The sequence below is a fragment of the Myxine glutinosa genome, chromosome 7, assembly GCF_964187855.1.
Source record: "Myxine glutinosa chromosome 7, kmMyxGlut1.1, whole genome shotgun sequence".
NCBI lineage: Eukaryota > Metazoa > Chordata > Myxini > Myxiniformes > Myxinidae > Myxine > Myxine glutinosa.
In genome coordinates this window covers 120,840,789-120,858,899 of record NC_136267.1, presented here as the reverse complement: position 1 = coordinate 120,858,899, position 18,111 = coordinate 120,840,789, and the positions used below count along the sequence as shown (strand labels likewise).

At 42.0% G+C, this 18,111-nt stretch overlaps 1 protein-coding gene across 1 annotated transcript in view; it reads right to left on the bottom strand.

Annotated features, from left to right (window-relative positions):
• LOC137430810 (receptor-type tyrosine-protein phosphatase beta-like) overlaps positions 1-18,111 on the bottom strand; it is a 45,285-nt gene that overhangs the window by 10,476 nt on the left and 16,698 nt on the right. The window contains exons 3-12 of the mRNA XM_078782224.1: positions 14,970-15,075; positions 12,994-13,062; positions 10,438-10,519; positions 7,735-7,825; positions 7,026-7,102; positions 6,656-6,790; positions 3,809-3,931; positions 3,542-3,705; positions 2,811-2,946; positions 2,491-2,605 (exon numbers count right to left, since the gene is read on the bottom strand). Coding sequence (XP_078638350.1) covers positions 2,491-2,605; positions 2,811-2,946; positions 3,542-3,705; positions 3,809-3,931; positions 6,656-6,790; positions 7,026-7,102; positions 7,735-7,825; positions 10,438-10,519; positions 12,994-13,062; positions 14,970-15,075 — 1,098 coding nt within the window. The remainder of the gene's footprint in view (positions 1-2,490; positions 2,606-2,810; positions 2,947-3,541; positions 3,706-3,808; positions 3,932-6,655; positions 6,791-7,025; positions 7,103-7,734; positions 7,826-10,437; positions 10,520-12,993; positions 13,063-14,969; positions 15,076-18,111) is intronic.

Genomic DNA, 18,111 nt, shown 5'->3' with positions numbered 1-18,111 from the left:
TTTCACGTTTTCCATCAGCTTCTCTATAGCACACCAGAACTTGTCCTTCTCTTCATCGCTCCGACCAACCTGCGGAGCATACCCCGAGATGATGTTCACCAAGAGCTTTCCAATCATCATTTTCACCATCATCAACCTTTCACTCACTCCGGGCTGTACCCTGCCCATATGTAGTTGTAATTGTCATGGTTCTCTTTTTGAGGCAATGTTTTTATGGCCGGATGCCCTTCCTGACGCCAACCCTTTTAGTCACCTCTTTCGACACGCAGGGATACGGTGTACCTATTCTAAACCGGGGTACACACCGGTTACTGCACATTTTAATACTTGCAAGTAATTATGTACAAGTAATAACAATAATTAACAAGTAATTCAACAAATTATTATGAAATAAGCAGCGATCAGTTTGGTTCGAATTTGTTAGGGAAAACATGTTTTCATAAAGCACAATTTGTTCATCCGAAGTGTAATGATAATACGATTTATTATAAAATAAGTGTGCTAATACAGTCAATTAGCTCAATAAATGCACAGCATTAAAAATGTATTATTTAAATCTCAGATCTGAGCTGCATCTCACGCGAGCCAGCATTTTCATTCCCTTTTGTCTGCCGTATAACAGGTTGTACACTGAGAAATGCGATTACGAACAACGTATTCCAGACCACAGCTCTGTGCGAGTACCAGGGTGCTTATGGTGCTGCTGGAGCACAGAACCAGATTAAGGTGACAGTAGGAAGTACTTTTAGTTTCGGGGTTTACTGCACACGGACGTCGTCAGATCAGCAGTTCCTCCTTCCACTTCATCAAAGCTAAGTTCCCTGGACATGATACATTGTGTTTTACTTTTTTAGTGTCATTCCTGTGCTTCTGGTCATGTTTTTGTCCACTTTTTCTGTGCCAAACTGTATCTTGTGTTGAATTGCTGGTCGAGTTGTTCCTTCTGCCTCCGTTTTTGATCGCACATGCTTCATTTTCACTCCTTTTGCCCCAGGTATTGTTCCTCCCTCAGCTGAATCCTTTTCCACTACTCGCTCCATAAAATTACAAACAAGGAAAAAACTCTGAACTCCAAAAAACCCCCAAGAAAACCCAATAACAACAGTATGAAAAGAAAGTGAACTCAGTCTCCCATGCGCTGTTACTACTTAATTGAATGAATGAATGAATGACCGGCATGAATGAATCATTCATTCAATCCATTCATTCTTTTTCTTCACCGACATGTCTTTCTTTTCGTTTTCACAAAGCTTATTTCCCAAAACCTCTTCACTCCGATACGCTCTGTTCATCCACCCTCCTCTTGTTTCTTCAGCCCCATTTTCCTCTGTGCCTTCAACCATTAACTTTTTTTTACCACCCCACCCATGAGGTCTGCCATCGTATATCAAATTTGGGAATCCTGAGAAGTCCATTTTGCAGAGGTTGTGTGCACACAAAATGAGCCCCAATTCACCGACAAGGCTTTCATCTGCAGGTTGATGGAGTACTGCTCTCCCCTCTGGTCTGGCTCCCCTGCCTCAAATCTTGCTCAGCTTGATGCCATGGAAACCAAGGCCTTCAAGATCATTGGAATCTCTTGCGACGAAGCTGTGTCTATGGCCCTATCACTTTGCTATCGCTGACCGCTCAGTGGTCTCTCTCTGTCTTCTTCACCCTCTGCCCTCTCTGCGTTTTGCCCATCCTCCCCCCTCCTACGTGTCTCCAGAGGGCACGCAGTCCACCAGCAAACACTTTCTTGTGAAACTCCCAAAATCCACAATCATTGTTCTCCTCCACTCATTTGTTCCTCCTTTTTCCCCATCTGTGGACCCAACTTACACATTCTCTTTAATCTCATCCTTCCCTCCAGGGCTTCAAGACAGCTGTTCACCACCATCTCAGATCATCCCCCATCCAAAACCATGATGTTTTCTACACCTGTTAAACCATCCCCCTCCAATTTATTTTTAATTTTTGCTCCTCTATCGATCTTATCCACCTCCTGCATTCCCCATATCCTTACCCGCACATCCCTTGTTGTCCATCTCAGTTTGTTTTCTCCCTCGGCCATGATGTTGGCATTCCCCCCTTCTCTTTATGTTGTTCCCTTTGTTGCATCCTGATTGCTTAAGTTGCATCCTGATCAATTGTTTGTTCTAGCTCTTCCATGAGCCTTGACTGTTAAAAATAAGCAGGTAGGTAGGACATCATCATGTTAGCGTCAAATGGGTTCATAAGGTAAACAGGGTTTTACTGCCCAACGACATGAGTGCATTTAAGTGTCAACCATAAAGTGAGGACTGGACCACCTAGTAGACAGCACTGGACAGGTTAGGTAGATTAATCTACTCAAAAAGTTATTGGTGACCAGGCAGTTGCATGGGTTCCCAACCATGGCATCGGAAGGTATAATGTGGTTAAAAATATAGATTTTCACATATTCTTGAGTCAATTCGTAAGACAGTGCCATATAAACAAATAAATTGACTATTATTTGGCCATACGCACCGGATAGGTCACCGATGTTCTCAAAGGAAGCGCATGAAGCATTGCCGTGGAGGCTTCTCGCTTTCCTCAGCCAAATCTCCTCAATGACACATTGATGTAGAAAGGCATATTGACACTAAAAGCAGAAGATACAATGATAAAGAAGCATCATGCTACCAAAGTTGCTCTTTGACTCGTGCAGAATGCATCAAAGATCATCATAAACATGGCCTGCTGTTTGTAGTCAACAAGACACTTGAAACTTCATTATGCTGGCCCGTCCGTGGTGTTCACGATCTAATGAGGGTAGGTGTATGGTCCTAACACACGCGCTTATGCACCTCTGTCTGCACCATCAGGATGCGGTGGCTCCGCAGATCCATCACCGTGCCGTGAATGTCCACCCAGGAAGCGGTGTCCATTTGGTGCAGAATCCTGTCAAGTGCGATGAGTGTTCCAGTTCGTCCAACACCAGCACTGCACGGTCACAGGAAGAACTTTGCTCACATTGTAAGTAGTCACAGTTTACTTTACAACTGTGTGTTGAACCTGTGTGTGGTCAAAGAAATTGTTCCTCAACGTGATAACAAGATCTTCCTAACTTGGTATGAAACAGCTCCAATGTTTTGTTCATCCTACTTTACTGCTTTTGAATAATGGTCAGCTTTACTTTTCACCTAAAGCACTCCAAAATTATTTTCAAGTGGACACTAAGCTGCCTATCTTACTATAATTCACCAAATGTCCATCCGTCTGTGTCCGTCCGTTCCCACGTACCGCAAAAATGGCTGCACCAATCGCAACAAAATTTTGGGTGGGTAATCCTGGGACCCCCTCGAGTAAAATAGGCTATATTGTTTTTCCAATTTCAGCCTTTGGTCTCCAGCATTTTCAGGTTTGGACTCCCGCCTAACGTTATTGTCCCGGATACAGCAAAAATGGCTGCACCGATCGCAACGATACACCTTCATGCCCGTGGGATCGCAACGATACACCTCCATGCTCAGACGGGTGACCCCACTAGTTATAATAATGGAGGGGTAATCTGTCGGTCGAACAGCAGCATACACACCTGCAATGCACGATTGTGGGTCCTGCACCAGGCGTGCGGTTCGTGTAATCTTGTACCGTCCTCACAAACTTTATAAGTGAGCCTGCCATTTCAGGCACACCATGGTCAGGCCACACGGTGTAGTGAAACTGGCGCACAACTCTTGGTCTTAGGGTTGGGTCTTCCTGTTGGAAACACTCCATTAATCAGTTGTGGGATGCCGTCGTACCCAACGAATGAATGTGGTCGATCAATGAAAATAAAGGTGGAAAGAAAAACAAACAGTACCATGAAAACCTTAAATTCACGAAGAGTCCACTCTGGCAGCACTGACTCCGACAGCATCTGTACAACGAGGTCACCATAGAAAATTGGATCCTGGTCGAATGGCCAGTAGTGGTCACACTTTACCTGTGAGAGACAAAATTTTCAACTTTTAACCAAACCCTGGAGTTTGTGTAGTCAAATTCAAACTCTGGAGTTAGTGCAGCAAACGCTGGAGTTAGTGTAGTTTAATTAGCAAACTCTGGAATTATTGTTGTTTAATTAGCAAACTCTGGAGTTCGTGTAGTGTAATTAGCAAACTCTGGCGTTAGTGTAGTTTAATTAACAAACGCAGGAGTTAGTGTCATTTAATTAGCAAACTCTGGAGTTAGTGTAGTTTATTTAGCAAACTCTGGAGTTAGTGTAGTTTAATTAGCAAACTCTGGAGTTAGTGTAGTTTAATTAGCAAACTGTGCAGTTAGTGTAGTTTAATTAGCAAACTGGAGTTCGTGTAGTTTAATTAGCAAACGCTGGAGTTTGTGTAGTTTAATAAGCAAACGCTGGAGTTAGTGTAGTTTACTTAGCAAACTCTGGAGTTAGTGTAGTTTAATTAGCAAACGCTGGAGTTATTGTAGTTGAATTAGCAAACTCTGGAGTTAGTGTAGTCAAATGTACATTAATGTGTTGAAGTGGAGGTACTGCTTCACAGTTGCATTGCAAGTCAATTGATGCAAGGTCATCAGGGTGCTCTGCATTTAATGGGAATTTCGATAAAACTGAGATTTAATGGCATTCCCATTGCCGTAGGACCAGTCTGCCAGAAGTATTTATTGGTGGACATTAAAGATTCCATTTCAATCTTTTGTGAAGAGTATGTGAGTTATTGAAGAGTAGTTATAGCAGGGTACAAATATGCATTCTCTAAAATAAGTCTGCATGTTGCATGTTGCAGTGAAAAGTGGAAGTTTGTTCTAAATAGGGTGTTTTATAGAGGTTGCGCTGTATATTTCAACATTCATTGCTTAAAAGTATGCACTGTAATATTTTCTATTCTATACTGTATATCGTCCATAAACGATAAATGTTTACTACTTTTTTATGACTGAACACCATCCGGTTATGATAAAAACCCACATACACTTCTCGAAACGCGCGTACAGCGCGCACACAAAACAAGCGCACAGCTGTAAGGACGAAGGACGGGAACAGTGGTGAGTTTGAGGTGAAGGTGGGAGTGCATCAGGGGTCGGTACTAAGTCCACAACTATTTGTAGCTGTGATGGAGGTGCTGGCTCAGAACGTAAAGGAGGGTTTACCGTGGGAGTTGTTGTATGCAGATGATCTGGTGTTGATTGCGGAAAGTATGGATGGACTGAAGGAAAAGATGAACAGGTGGAAGGAATGTTTGGAGACAAAAGGTCTGAAGGTGAATATCGGAAAGACGAAGGTGATGGCAGGTGGTAAAGCATGTGGTGAGGTTGAAAGAACTGGGAAGTGGCCCTGTGCTGTGTGTAGGAAGGGTGTCGGAGTGAACTCCATTCAATGTACAATGTGCGCTGAGTGGGTTCATCAAAAATGTAGTGGTCTGAGAGGCTCATTAACCAGTGTGGCAGCTACATTCAAATGTAAGATGTGCACAGAGGGAGCTGCAGATGGAGGAAATGTTGAGTTGGATCTTGGAGACGGCGTGAAGCTGGAAGGTGTGAAAACATTTTGCTACCTCGGAGACATGCTGAATGGAGAAGGTGGATCAGACTCGGCAACGGTTGCTAGAGTGAGATGTGCATGGAAGAAGTTTCGGGAACTGAGTGGTGTGCTGATGATGAGGGGAGTGTCGTTGAAGCTGAAGGGAAAGGTGTATGCTGCATGTGTGAGAAGTGTTATGATTTATGGGAGCGAGACATGGGTAATGAACGTAGAGCAGCAACGAAGGTTGGAAAGGGTGGAAATGCGAATGGTTCGACGGATGTGCGGAGTATCGTTGAGAGAGAGGAAGACAAATGATGAATTGCGAAAGATGATGGGAATAGAGCCTGTGATTGATGCTGTGAAGAGGAACAGGTTGAGATGGTTTGGTCATGTGTTGAGGAAGGATGAAAGTGACTGGTTGAGAAGAGTGATGGAAATGAATGTAGAAGGAAGTAGAGGACGGGGAAGACCGAGAAAGACTTGTCTAAAGATGGTGGAAGACGAAATGCGGGCAAGGGGGCTAACAAGGAGAGATGCAGAAAATAGGGCAAAATGGAGAACATTGTCATGGGGACCGCAAGGCTAACCCCCGCTCTAGTAGGGAAAATGGCCTTTAAAATGCATGTTGTTGTTGTGTTGTATACACTTCTCGAAACATGCCGCCACAAAACCGAGAAACACCAGTTTATTTGTCGAGCGATCGTGCGCATGCAATATCACGTAACGTGCCATTTTGTCTTTGGTCACGTGACCCTCCGTAAATGGGAGTGAAGCTCCGATGGCCGACTTTCAGACAAATATTTTCATTTACGGATAGTTGTGATTTTTCCAGGAATCGTGGCTACGAGTTACATTGTTGTGCAAAATTCCAGCTTTACAGCCCACCTAGAAAGTACTAAGTGCAGTACATATTTATATGAGTGAGTGAGTGATATTGGGCCAATCTCTCCTTGCTTGCTACAGACATTAGCAATGATACCTATCTATTTTGGCCAGCTGGGATAAGAGGCAAAATGAATGCAGCAACAGGAATACCATGACTGAATTGTAATAAGGGTGGGTTGTAGGTGGAACCATGATGCACCATGCTCGTTGCTTTCACAAAACGTCTGAGAGCTATCTTAGAGCGAGTCGATTTTTTTTTTACAATGGTGAGAACCCCCAATTGTGCTTCGTACTCACCCGACCACGCTCCACACACTGCGTGAGCATGACCACGTGGTGGACACCCTGCTCCCACACCATGTGCCAGAAATCATCCTTTGTGCCAGGCAGTGGGCCTTGTGTTGCAATGAACTCACGCCGGAACCTGCTGCCCTACAAATGCACATCTTGTGTATAATCAATAAATGCTGAGCACCTTTGTACATTAAAATGTGTAAATAAGTACATATCAATGTCTCTTTGTTTAAACCAGAACCAAAACTGCATCAACATTGTGTTCTCTCTGCCAAATAGCTCAATTTGTACTCAAGATCACATGACATGTCACTCATTTTCCAGTAGGATAAGTGTGACCCAAATTGGTAAAAACTAGGAAAGAGATCTTTACCGGAATGTAATTCGAGTTTATGTAGTCAGAGCTTGGATCATCATCAAGGCAGGAAAGCTTCACACGAGTGGAGTCATCTGTCAAAACATTTAGTGAAGGATGAAATGTAGGAAACACCTAGCCCACATTCATGCTTTTCACAACACTTTACAGGTAGGTATGAACGACTCGTACATTCATTTTGTGACTCCATTTTAGGGTCGAAAGGGTGGGGTTGAGGGATGACAACCTCATCTCCTCAAATTACCTCCTTATGGTCATCTCAAAAGTGTCTTCGAGGCCAACTCCTACTACCTGACTTCTCGTGCTGACCTTATATCAACAAATCACGGAAGTGTGAAAGGCGAGTTTCGAGGACCTTCAAAAAAAACTGCTCCGAGCAGGTGAGCCCGAATTAAAACCAACAGTGGTAGTGTAGTTTTTCCTAGCCAATCTGGATAAGTACCACCACTCACTCCAGAGCGACCGTCAATGGCCTTTTTCAGCCACCTGAGGTGAGGTGTTGGGCAATGTCTTCACTGCCAAGGGCCACTTGTGTGCCAACAGGCTTATCCCTTCCTCTGCGTGCTATCCATAAAAATAAAACAATTTATTGTTGGCATCATCACTTGTGCAGCCGAAGGATGCTCATGCACATTTTGGTTTGTGTGAACAACAGGTGCCAATCGAGAGCAGGGCATGGCAATAGAGGCAACTGGGAGTTACTCACAAGGCAGGATGTTATTGTAACGGTTTTTCCCTCTGTTCTCAGACAACAATGCAGAATCTTGGCTTTGATGTCTCCCCACTTCTTTAAGACTCTGAGAAACAAGTTTGATACATTTGTTAGAAAGAATTGATGAATGCTTTCCAAATCGTTTTTTACAACTATGATGGAATTTTGCTGGACTAGGCAGGCCTACAACAGTGAACAGAGATAAGACCAAAGGTCTGAATAATAATAATATTAACAATACAGTAATAATAATTAGAGGGAGAATTGCTTTGCAACAAATGTCCCCTAACAGTCCCTATGAATGTTCTTGTTCCAAGCAAAAAGAGCATAACTCTGTGAAAAATTGGCAAAACGTCCCAAAACTCAAACATGTTCTGCAACTTATCATAATAAAGCCATGTTCCAGGGTTCAGATGAATATGTTAAAGGATTTGGAAAAAAGGTGCAGAAAACCACAGGTAGGACTGACAGATGGAAAGCAAACCTATAGTCCCCTCCGGGTAGGGACGAATAACTAGAACTGCGAGCAGGGCTGCCAGAATCCAAGCATTACGGATCTGCCACCCACATGGAGCCCCTTCGTATGTTTTTGGGGAAAATGGAGCCCAAATCCATCATCAGCAGGAAGAAATATGTAAAGTATGTTACTTTTTGTGGCCCATTCAGCATCAGCTGGCCAAACTACACAGAGAAAGCATTTTGCACACCTTCTACCAATAGCAAGCCTTCAGAGTTTTTAGAGCAGAAGCTTCAAACTCACACTTAAATACCTCCTTGGGGTGCTTGAGCCATCTGCCAAATTTAATGACGATCGGTTTAGTAGTTCTGGAGATTGTTTGTTTGGAACAAAATCCAAGATGGCCACCAATAAAGGGTCAAAAAACAAAACAAAAAAAAAACCTTTCGGATCATGTTCCAAGGGTGTGCTATAAAAATTCGCACATTGGCATAGCCAATCATAGATTTGCATAGATAGTGAATCATCGAATCATAGATAGCGAATCATTCATAGATTGGCATAGTGTAACGGTTTATTGGAAAATCATTTCGCAAAAATCGGACATTTTGCAAAAAAACAAAAGAGCTACAATAGTAATAATCCCAACGACAATAAGCCTCCCACCTGTCTGCTTGGAAGCCTAATAAGTAATAATAATAATGAGTTTCTTGCAATTTAAGTTCCTATATGCAAGATCTTGGGCAGAGTCTGCATTGCAGCCAATTAAGGTGAGGGATGGAATAGAAGTAAACATACACCAGGTACAGTGTTGACAGGGCACCACCATGACTTGGAGGAAGGAGACTGGTTGGACGTTGGAGAGTTCAGCGTTGAGATTTGTAAGTTGATGTTTTATGGCTTGCTTCGCTATGGACACACATTTGGTGTGGAGCCTTATGGAGTGAACTAAAGTTTATTAGTCAGACTAACCTTCCATAAAAAAATTTAAAAAACTTCCAGAATGAAACTGCCTCACCACAGGCGCATGAGAGAAAGTAGACTTTTGTGAAGGTATTCCCAAGTGGAATCAACACCAGGTGCTGTGGAGATGGCTGGTGGTGCAATCCTTTTGTGAGAGGGAAGAATGCAGTCCCTGCTAGTTTGTAAAAGGTGAAGAGCCATATGCTGTGGCATTCAGATTCCTCCCTCACTGTAGACAAAGAGATGTGGCCTTTGACAGGAACATGGTCAGAGGTCCTCAAAGAGGCAGGGCCCAGGAATAGAAGGCCCAGAAGCCTGATAGTCTGATGTAGATTCCTTCTTCATAAGATGAAACGGTGAAGGGTTTCAAGATATTTTTTGTGTGCAGGGTCAAGGCTCATGGAAGCGCTCATGTGCAGGGTCAAGGCTCAGTACACTGAACTAGCTCATAACAGAACAAAAGCAACAGCAGAGAGAGGGTGGAAACACCAACAGCAGAGAGAGGGTGGAAACACCAACAGCAGGATTGAAGGATAAAATAGAGGGAGACCTGGACAAATGCATGGGATGGGCAAGATGGATACAGAAGCAAACTCTCGGGAAGAAAAAAATGGAAATTTGGAAGGAGGTGGGCTTGGGGTAGGGGAGGAGGGGGAGTATACTTAACAAGGATAGAAACGATCATGGTTTTTGATTGGGGACGATCTGAAATGGTGGTGTACAGCTGTCTTGAAGACTTGGAGTGAAGAATGAGATTGAAGAGACTGAGGACATTGGTTGCACAGGTGGGAAAGAAGGGCAACAAATGAGTGGAGGTGAGTAGTGAGTCTGGATTTTACCAGTCTCACCAGAAGTGGGTTTCTGGCAGATGGTGTTCACCCTGAACTGCCTCCCACCCCTGTGTTGGGGCAGAGCACGGAAGGGCCAGAGTGTGCAAGACCGGAGAGGAGGCGATAGAAGACAGAGAGACAACCGACCTGTCTGCGATGTGAAAGTGATCGGCCCAGAGACTCAGCTTCACCACGGCAGATTCAAACGATTTTGAAGGTCTTGGCTTCCTTGCCATCAAGCTGAGCAAGGTGTGGAGCAGGGCGGCCGGCCCAGAGAAAAGAGCAGTACTCCATCAAACTGCGGATGAAGGCCTTGTAAGTAAATAAAGGTTTAGATGTACCAAGGTCAGGGTTCCTAAAATGTACCAGTTTAGATGTGCCATTTGACCACTAAAACTCATCTCTCATCCGCATTGAAAAAATAAAAATACAAGGAAGTAATTTTACTTCAAACTCTTGCGAGAGAACGTAGCTGGAGTCGGCTTGCAGCTTCTTGAAGTGGTTTTCAAATTGCAGCAACTCAACAGGCCTGAGGATAAGGAAAATGAATAATGACCATCATAATGATAATAACGCTTTACCAAACTTACTATTCGTTAAGATACAGAGCAAGCGAGTAGCTCATACATTTCTTACATATGATATGCAACAGGATTATTGGCCTTACTCCCCCATGTACAGAGTGTACCTGACACCCTCCCCTGTGCATTAAAATATTATTCTCATGTCAGAATTTAAGATGGTTATCAGCATTCGAGATGGTTATCAGCATTCGAAATGGTTATCAGCATTCGAGATGGTTATCAGCATTCAAGATAGTTATTTGCATTCGAAATGGTTATCAGCATTCGAGATGGTTATCAGCATTCAAGATGGTTATCAGCATTCAAGATGGTTATCAACATTCAAGATGGTTATCAGCATTTGAAATGGTTATCAGCATTCGAGATGGTTATCAGCATTCGAGATGGTTACCAACATTCAAGATGGTTATCAGCAGTTGAAATGGTTATCAGCATTTGAAATGGTTATCAGCATTTGAAATGGTTATCAGCATTCGAAATGGTTATCAGCATTCGAGATGGTTATTTGCATTCGAAATGGATATCAGCATTCGAGATGGTTATCAGCATTCGAGATGGTTATCAGCATTCGAGATGGTTATTTGCATTCGAAATGGTTATCAGCATTCGAGATGGTTATTTGCATTCGAAATGGTTATCAGCATTCGAGATGGTTATCAGCATTCGAGATGGTTATCAGCATTTGAGATGGTTATTTGCATTTGAAATGGTTATCAGCATTCGAAATGGTTATCAGCATTCGAGATGGTTATCAGCATTCGAGATGGTTATCAGCATTCGAGATGGTTATTTGCATTCGAAATGGATATCAGCATTCGAGATGGTTATTTGCATTCGAAATGGTTATCAGCATTCGAGATGGTTATCAGCATTCGAGATGGTTATTTGCATTTGAAATGGTTATCAGCATTCGAAATGGTTATCAGCATTCGAGATGGTTATCAGCATTCAAGATGTTTATCAGCATTCAAGATGGTTATTTGCATTCAAAATGGTTATCAGCATTCAAAATGGTTATCAGCATTCAAAATGGTTATCAGCATTCGAGATGGTTATCAGCATTCAAGATGGTTATTTGCATTCAAAATGGTTATCAGCATTCGAGATGGTTATTTGCATCCGAAATGGTTATCAGCATTCGAGATGGTTATCAGCATTCGAGATGGTTATTTGCATTTGAAATGGTTATCAGCATTCGAAATGGTTATCAGCATTCGAAATGGTTATCAGCATTCGAGATGGTTATCAGCATTCAAGATGGTTATCAGCATTCAAGATGGTTATCAGCATTCAAGATGGTTATTTGCATTCAAAATGGTTATCAGCATTCAAAATGGTTATCAGCATTCACAATGGTTATCAGCATTCGAGATGGTTATCAGCATTCAAGATGGTTATTTGCATTCAAAATGGTTATCAGCATTCGAGATGCTTATTTGCATTCAAAATGGTTATCAGCATTCGAGATGGTTATCAGCATTCGAGATGGTTATCAGCATTCAAGATGGTTATTTGCATTTGAAATGGTTATCAGCATTCGAGATGGTTATCAGCATTCAAGATGGTTATTTGCATTCGAAATGGTTATCAGCATTCGAGATGGTTATTTGCATTTGAAATGGTTATCAGCATTCGAGATGGTTATCAGCATTCAAGATGGTTATTTGCATTCGAAATGGTTATCAGCATTCAAGATGTTATCAGCATTCGAGATGGTTATTTGCATTTGAAATGGTTATCAGCATTCAAGATGCTTATCAGCATTCAAGATGGTTATTGGCATTCAAGATGGTTATTGGCATTCAAAATGGTTATCAGCATTCAAGACGGTTATCAGCATTCAAGATGGTTATTGGCATTCAAGATGGTTATTGGCATTCAAGATGGTTATTGGCATTCAAGATGGTTATTGGCATTCAAGATGGTTATTGGCATTCAAGATGGTTATCGGCATTCAAGATGGTTATCAGCATTCAAAATGGTTATCAGCATTCAAGATGGTTATCAGCATTCAAAATGGTTATCAGCATTCAAGATGGTTATCAGCATTCAAGATGGTTATCAGCATTCAAGTATTTGAATTCATTTGAATTTGAATTCATTGTTTTGTGTTGCACCAAAGAACAATAATAAACTTCGTTGTTTGTTTCAGGTATTGTTCTTCAAAATGTGTATATATTTTAGGTATATGTCACAGAGAAGATGGGCTAAATGGCATCCTCCTGCATCAAAGTTCCTTCTGTATCCTTGTGTACTTGCACCAATTTACAATTATACAGTGTTGGCCAGAATGGGTTGAATTAAACTTTGTACAAACCAAATAAATCATGATGATTTAATAACGTATGGTTTTTTAAATCCAGACATCCAAGCAAACAACTGAATTCCCCATTCCGACTCTCAACTGACCCACACTGACCTACGGCAAGGCTTTTGACAAGCGATGTTATCTTGAAGTTTAATGGCGCCGTGACCATGGCATCGATGTCTGGAACGAAACATTCAACGTTGTTATCAAGTTGAAAACACAAATGGCATGCAAAGAAAATAACGCAGGCCACCACTCATAAGACATGCAGTTATATTCAATTATAACTGCTAAACAAACATGAAAAAGCATGACTTGCACAAACGTTTCCTTCCAATTACAATTGGAACAAATGAGGTGTAAATAAAACACTCAACAAACACACTAATGAATAAACTCGAAAGACGTGCTCGCACGATACTTGCAAAATCCACCCCTGGCCTCCCCAAAAAAGTTGCAATAGATACATCAAATGTCCATGTCATCAACATTAAAATTGACTATCTTAACCGAAGCTCGGGCTAATCGGAGTAAAATTGATTCTTTTTCAGAATAAAATTGATGATTTTAGAAGTTTGACCTTGAGTTGACCTTTAACCTTAAAATAGTTGGTTTCCCAATTCAGTGAGGCACTATGCAAATGCTGTTAAATTTTCAAGTCAATCGGATAGAAATTGATGATTTTTCAGATGAAAATTCATGATTATAGAAGTTTGACGTTGAGTTGACCTTTGACCTTAAAGTAGTTGGTTTCCCAATTCAGTGACAACATACAAATGCTGTTCAATTTCCAAGTCAATCGGATAGAAATTGATGATTTTTCAGATGAAAATTCATGATTATGGAAGTTTGACGTTGAGTTGACCTTTGACCTTAAAATAGTTGGTTTCCCAATTCAGTGGCTCAATATACAAATGCTGTTCAATTTACAAGCCAATCGGATGGAAATTGATGATTTTTCAGATGAAAATAGAAGTTTGACCTTGAGTTGACCTTTGACCTTGACATTAAAATAGTTGGTTTCCCAATTCAGTGACATAATATACGAATTCTGTTCAATTTTCAAGTCAATTGGATTGAAAATGATGATTTGCGAAATTTGACCTCCAGGTGACCTTTGACCTCAAAATCAATAGACTTCTCAATTGTGACGACCTTTATACCTTGGTGAAGTTTCTTGACAATCGGTTTAGAATTGTGACTTGTAGGCGGGTGACAAACAGACAGACAGAATAAGAAACGCAACTGACAAATATACTTTAATTTTGCTATAAATAAAGATTCCACAGTGATGCCCCCATCATCACAGAGCCTTTATTTATAACTCGGTATTCCCACGCTTCCTCTCCCAAACACTCATACACTTTTTGTTTTCTTGCTGTTGTGTCAAGGAAACTAAATAAGACATGTTCATTAAATAATCTTTTTCAAGGAAAAGAGAAATGGGATGGGGTATCCGATGCCAGGTCGTCCCACAGCATGGTGTACAGGTGGGTGCACTTACCTACGAGCCATTGAACCTGAGTTTGATTTCTAACCATATCATGAACTGTCAGATTGGTCCTTGCATCACAAAATGCAAATTCCCTCGGATTGACGTTAAACTGGGTGTCCCATCTGCTCGCATTACGATGGATGTTCAAGATCCCACTGTGTCTTACATAAAGAGTAAGAGTTATCACCAACAGCCCAAACAAATTCGAGAAAATTCCTGCACAAGATGATTCCTCACACCTTCAAGAAGAAGAAGACTATTGCTTTTGTATCTTCAGATGCAAAGGGCTGCCGAAGCAGTTTCTTGGCTATTGGGCACAATCCTGGACAGGTTGCCACTCCGACGCAGGATACTCAAATGGCTCATTCTTCCAGGTAAGCTGGTAGTCATTTTACCAACCTCAGAAGGATGACAGCCTGAGTCAACCCACCTGGTGTTAATTCAACGGCTTGACAGGTGCTCAAACTCAGGACTTTGAGATCTTAAACCAGCCACGTTTACCATTAAGCCAACAACTGCCTTTTACACCTTTAAAACGAATAATAATTCAACACAACACCATAGATATCTGATCTTTCCAAAAAAGACTCACATCTGTGCCGACCTTCTCTTCCAGAAAAAAATGGCTGTCACTGTACAGATGAGCACAAACATCACGAAAGCAAAAACTGCTCCGCCGATCATTCCCCACAATGGCTCTGTCAAAGAAGGTCAACACACAATGATCCACCAGTCAGTGAAGATGCGAGTTAATGACAAATCCTGGTCTTTCACCGAATTACAAACAGGAAACACAGACATTCATTCCATAATGACACGAGTTCATTGTAAATGGTGTACAAGGTGTCATGGAACAATGACAAATTTGAGGTGGAGTTGTGGGTGTGTTGGTAGGTGTGTTGTGTGTGTGTTTCTGTGTGTGTGTTGATGGGTGTGTTGTGTGTGTTGGTGGGTGTGTTGTATGTGTTTGTGTATGTCTGTGTGTATGTCTGTATATGTGTTGTGGGTGTGTGTGTTGTGTTTGTTGGTGGGTGTGTTGTGTTTGTTGGTGTGTGTGTTGTGTTTGTTGGTGTGTGTGTGGGTGTGTTGGTGTTTGTTTTGGTGGGTGTGCTGTGTGTATGTTGATGGGTGTGTTGCGTGTATGTTGTTGCCTGTGTTTGTGTGTGTGTGTTGGTGTTTGTTTTGGTGGGTGTGTTGTGTGTGTGTGTTGGTGTTTACTTTGGTGGGTGTTTTGTGTGTGTGTAGTTGGTGTGTTGTGTGTATAAACCTGGTTTTTTCGAGATTCAACTGAATATTGCACCATTTGATAAACGTTCCTAAATCTTCAATGGATCGGCAAATAATGTGGCTATACTTGTATATACAGGTGTGGACTGTTCAATGAGCATCGACTTTGTATATACAGGTGTGGACTGTTCTCCATGAGCCCCATACTTGTATATGCAGGTGTAGATTGTTCCATGGATCTTAGTCTTGTATGTACAGGTGTGTACTGTTCATTCAGGATCGATCTGATATATATATATACAGGTGTGGACTGTTCCATGAGCCTCGGTCTTGTATATGCAGGTGTAGATTGTTTAATGAGCCTCAAACTATTATATACAGGTGTGGACAGTGGCATAAGCTTCAATCTTGTATTGACAAGTGTGGACTGTTCTATTAGCCTCAATCTGGCTGAAAGGATGGATTGGAGGTACACCCACTCGTTGTCGCAAAGCTATCTAGCCTGGGTTTGAATTCCGACCCAGCTATAAATTGTCTTCCATGTGTTTCACAGGCAGGGTGATTCGTTAATGGACGTCAAATGGGAGTTCTGTGCAGCATTAGTTGGTGGACTTTAACCATCCCACGGTGTCCTTCGCGAAGAGTAGGTGTGACATCTCTAGCACCCTGAACAAATTACAAATTCCTGCCTCAACTGACAAAGGGCACTGCATCAGCAGCACCGCTGCTCCCTGAGCCAACTCTGCTACCCTGTAGCCTTGTGCTGCGTATGGAAGAAGAAATGTCAACCTTGTAAATACAGGTGAGGACTCTTCCATTAGCCTCAATCTTGGATATAAAAGTCAGTTCGTGGTCTGTGCCACAAGTGCTGCCATTCTACAGGCCACACCTTTCCCTCCAGCGGGCCAGAAATTGCAGGAATTTTTTTTCGCTTCGTATAGCTTTTTGGCTTCATGACATCTTAGTCCTTGAGCCAACCGGCCATTTTTTGAAGTGAATGCTCCGGGGGGGGGGGGGGGGGGGGGGGGAGTAATTCTCATTATGATTTTCCATTAGACCAATGTCTCAAGTGTCAGAAAAGGTGTGATGGACATCTGAGAACGGTAGCTTAGTGCCCGGATGGACGCCATCTTTGAAACCACCCAGCTCGAAAATGCCCATTTGGTGGGGTACATTGTTGCACGTGTATCTGGACTTTTATACTAGCTATCGATGTGCGGTTGACGACTAAATATACGTCCGATGTGTACCGTCTAAATAAAAAATAATATGAAGCATTTTGTTTTAGATTAATTATTATAAAAATCAATTATCGAAAAAAAATCATATATTTTTCAATATTTTATTATTAGACTTGTACTTTTTTTAGTGAAACAACACTGGTATGATTTTCCAAATTATGCATTGTGCTACACCGTTTATCTGTCTATAAAAATAACTCAAAAACTAAAACATATCATCCACCACGAGTGTACACAAAAAATATATGAAAAGGCATGCACTTTCCACAAACCGAAACTATGTCAGTTGGAATTTCCCGCCGATAAATCAACCCACAGAACCCAGTGCCGAAAGTGACGTCAGTCTATTCTATATCTATATTCTATATTCTATATCTCAGTCTGAGATTTGTTGCGGTGACCTGATTAATTTCTGAGGGGGGGGGGGGGGGGTGGCTTAAGAACTAAAAGTGAACACGTTAGATGGCGCCACATACAACTCTATTATAGAGTTGTATTGTGGCGCCATCTAACATGGTCACTGACTTGGATGAGTATGTCTATGTAAGCTGGCGAGCTTTTCGGATATCGGAGTAATCTAACGTCAGTCTTTTTGTTCTTTCAGCTGAGATGGCCGGTGTCGAGGCGAAACGGGCGAAGATTGAACCTGAGTCCGGAACGTGCATCCTGTGCAGCAAGAAGTCGCCACTCTCTGAACTAAGCAAGGCAGCGGGCAACAGTTCTTGGAAGACATTGTGTGACGCAGCCGCAGTTAGAAACTTTTATCCAATTCTAAAGCTAGTCCAAGAAGGCGCAGTTGAACTTCCTAATATTCCAATATTATACCATAGGGCTTGTAGATCAGACTTCACTCACAAAAACCACCTAGCTACTTTGACCAATGCAGCTAGAAGTTCTTCAGTTGATACTGGCGATGCGGTGCGACGGCGATCATCACGGGAAGAGACAGGATCAACTTCAACGGTCTACGATGATAAATGCATTTTTTGCCAGCGTGCTTCAAAATTCATAAAAGGCAGTCGTACCCGTGAAACAGTTGTCTTGGCTGTTGAACTTCGAGCAGATAAGACAATAAGAGATGCTGCGACAGCTCGCAATGATGAGAGAGTTTTGGCATTGACTACACGAGATATGGTTGCAGCTGAGGCTCACTACCACTTCTCCTGCTATAGAAACTACACACGGCCCCAAAAACCTCAAGTAGAAACTGACATTGAAGATAATATCGAGAAAAAAGAAATGATACGATGTATATTCAATTTCATT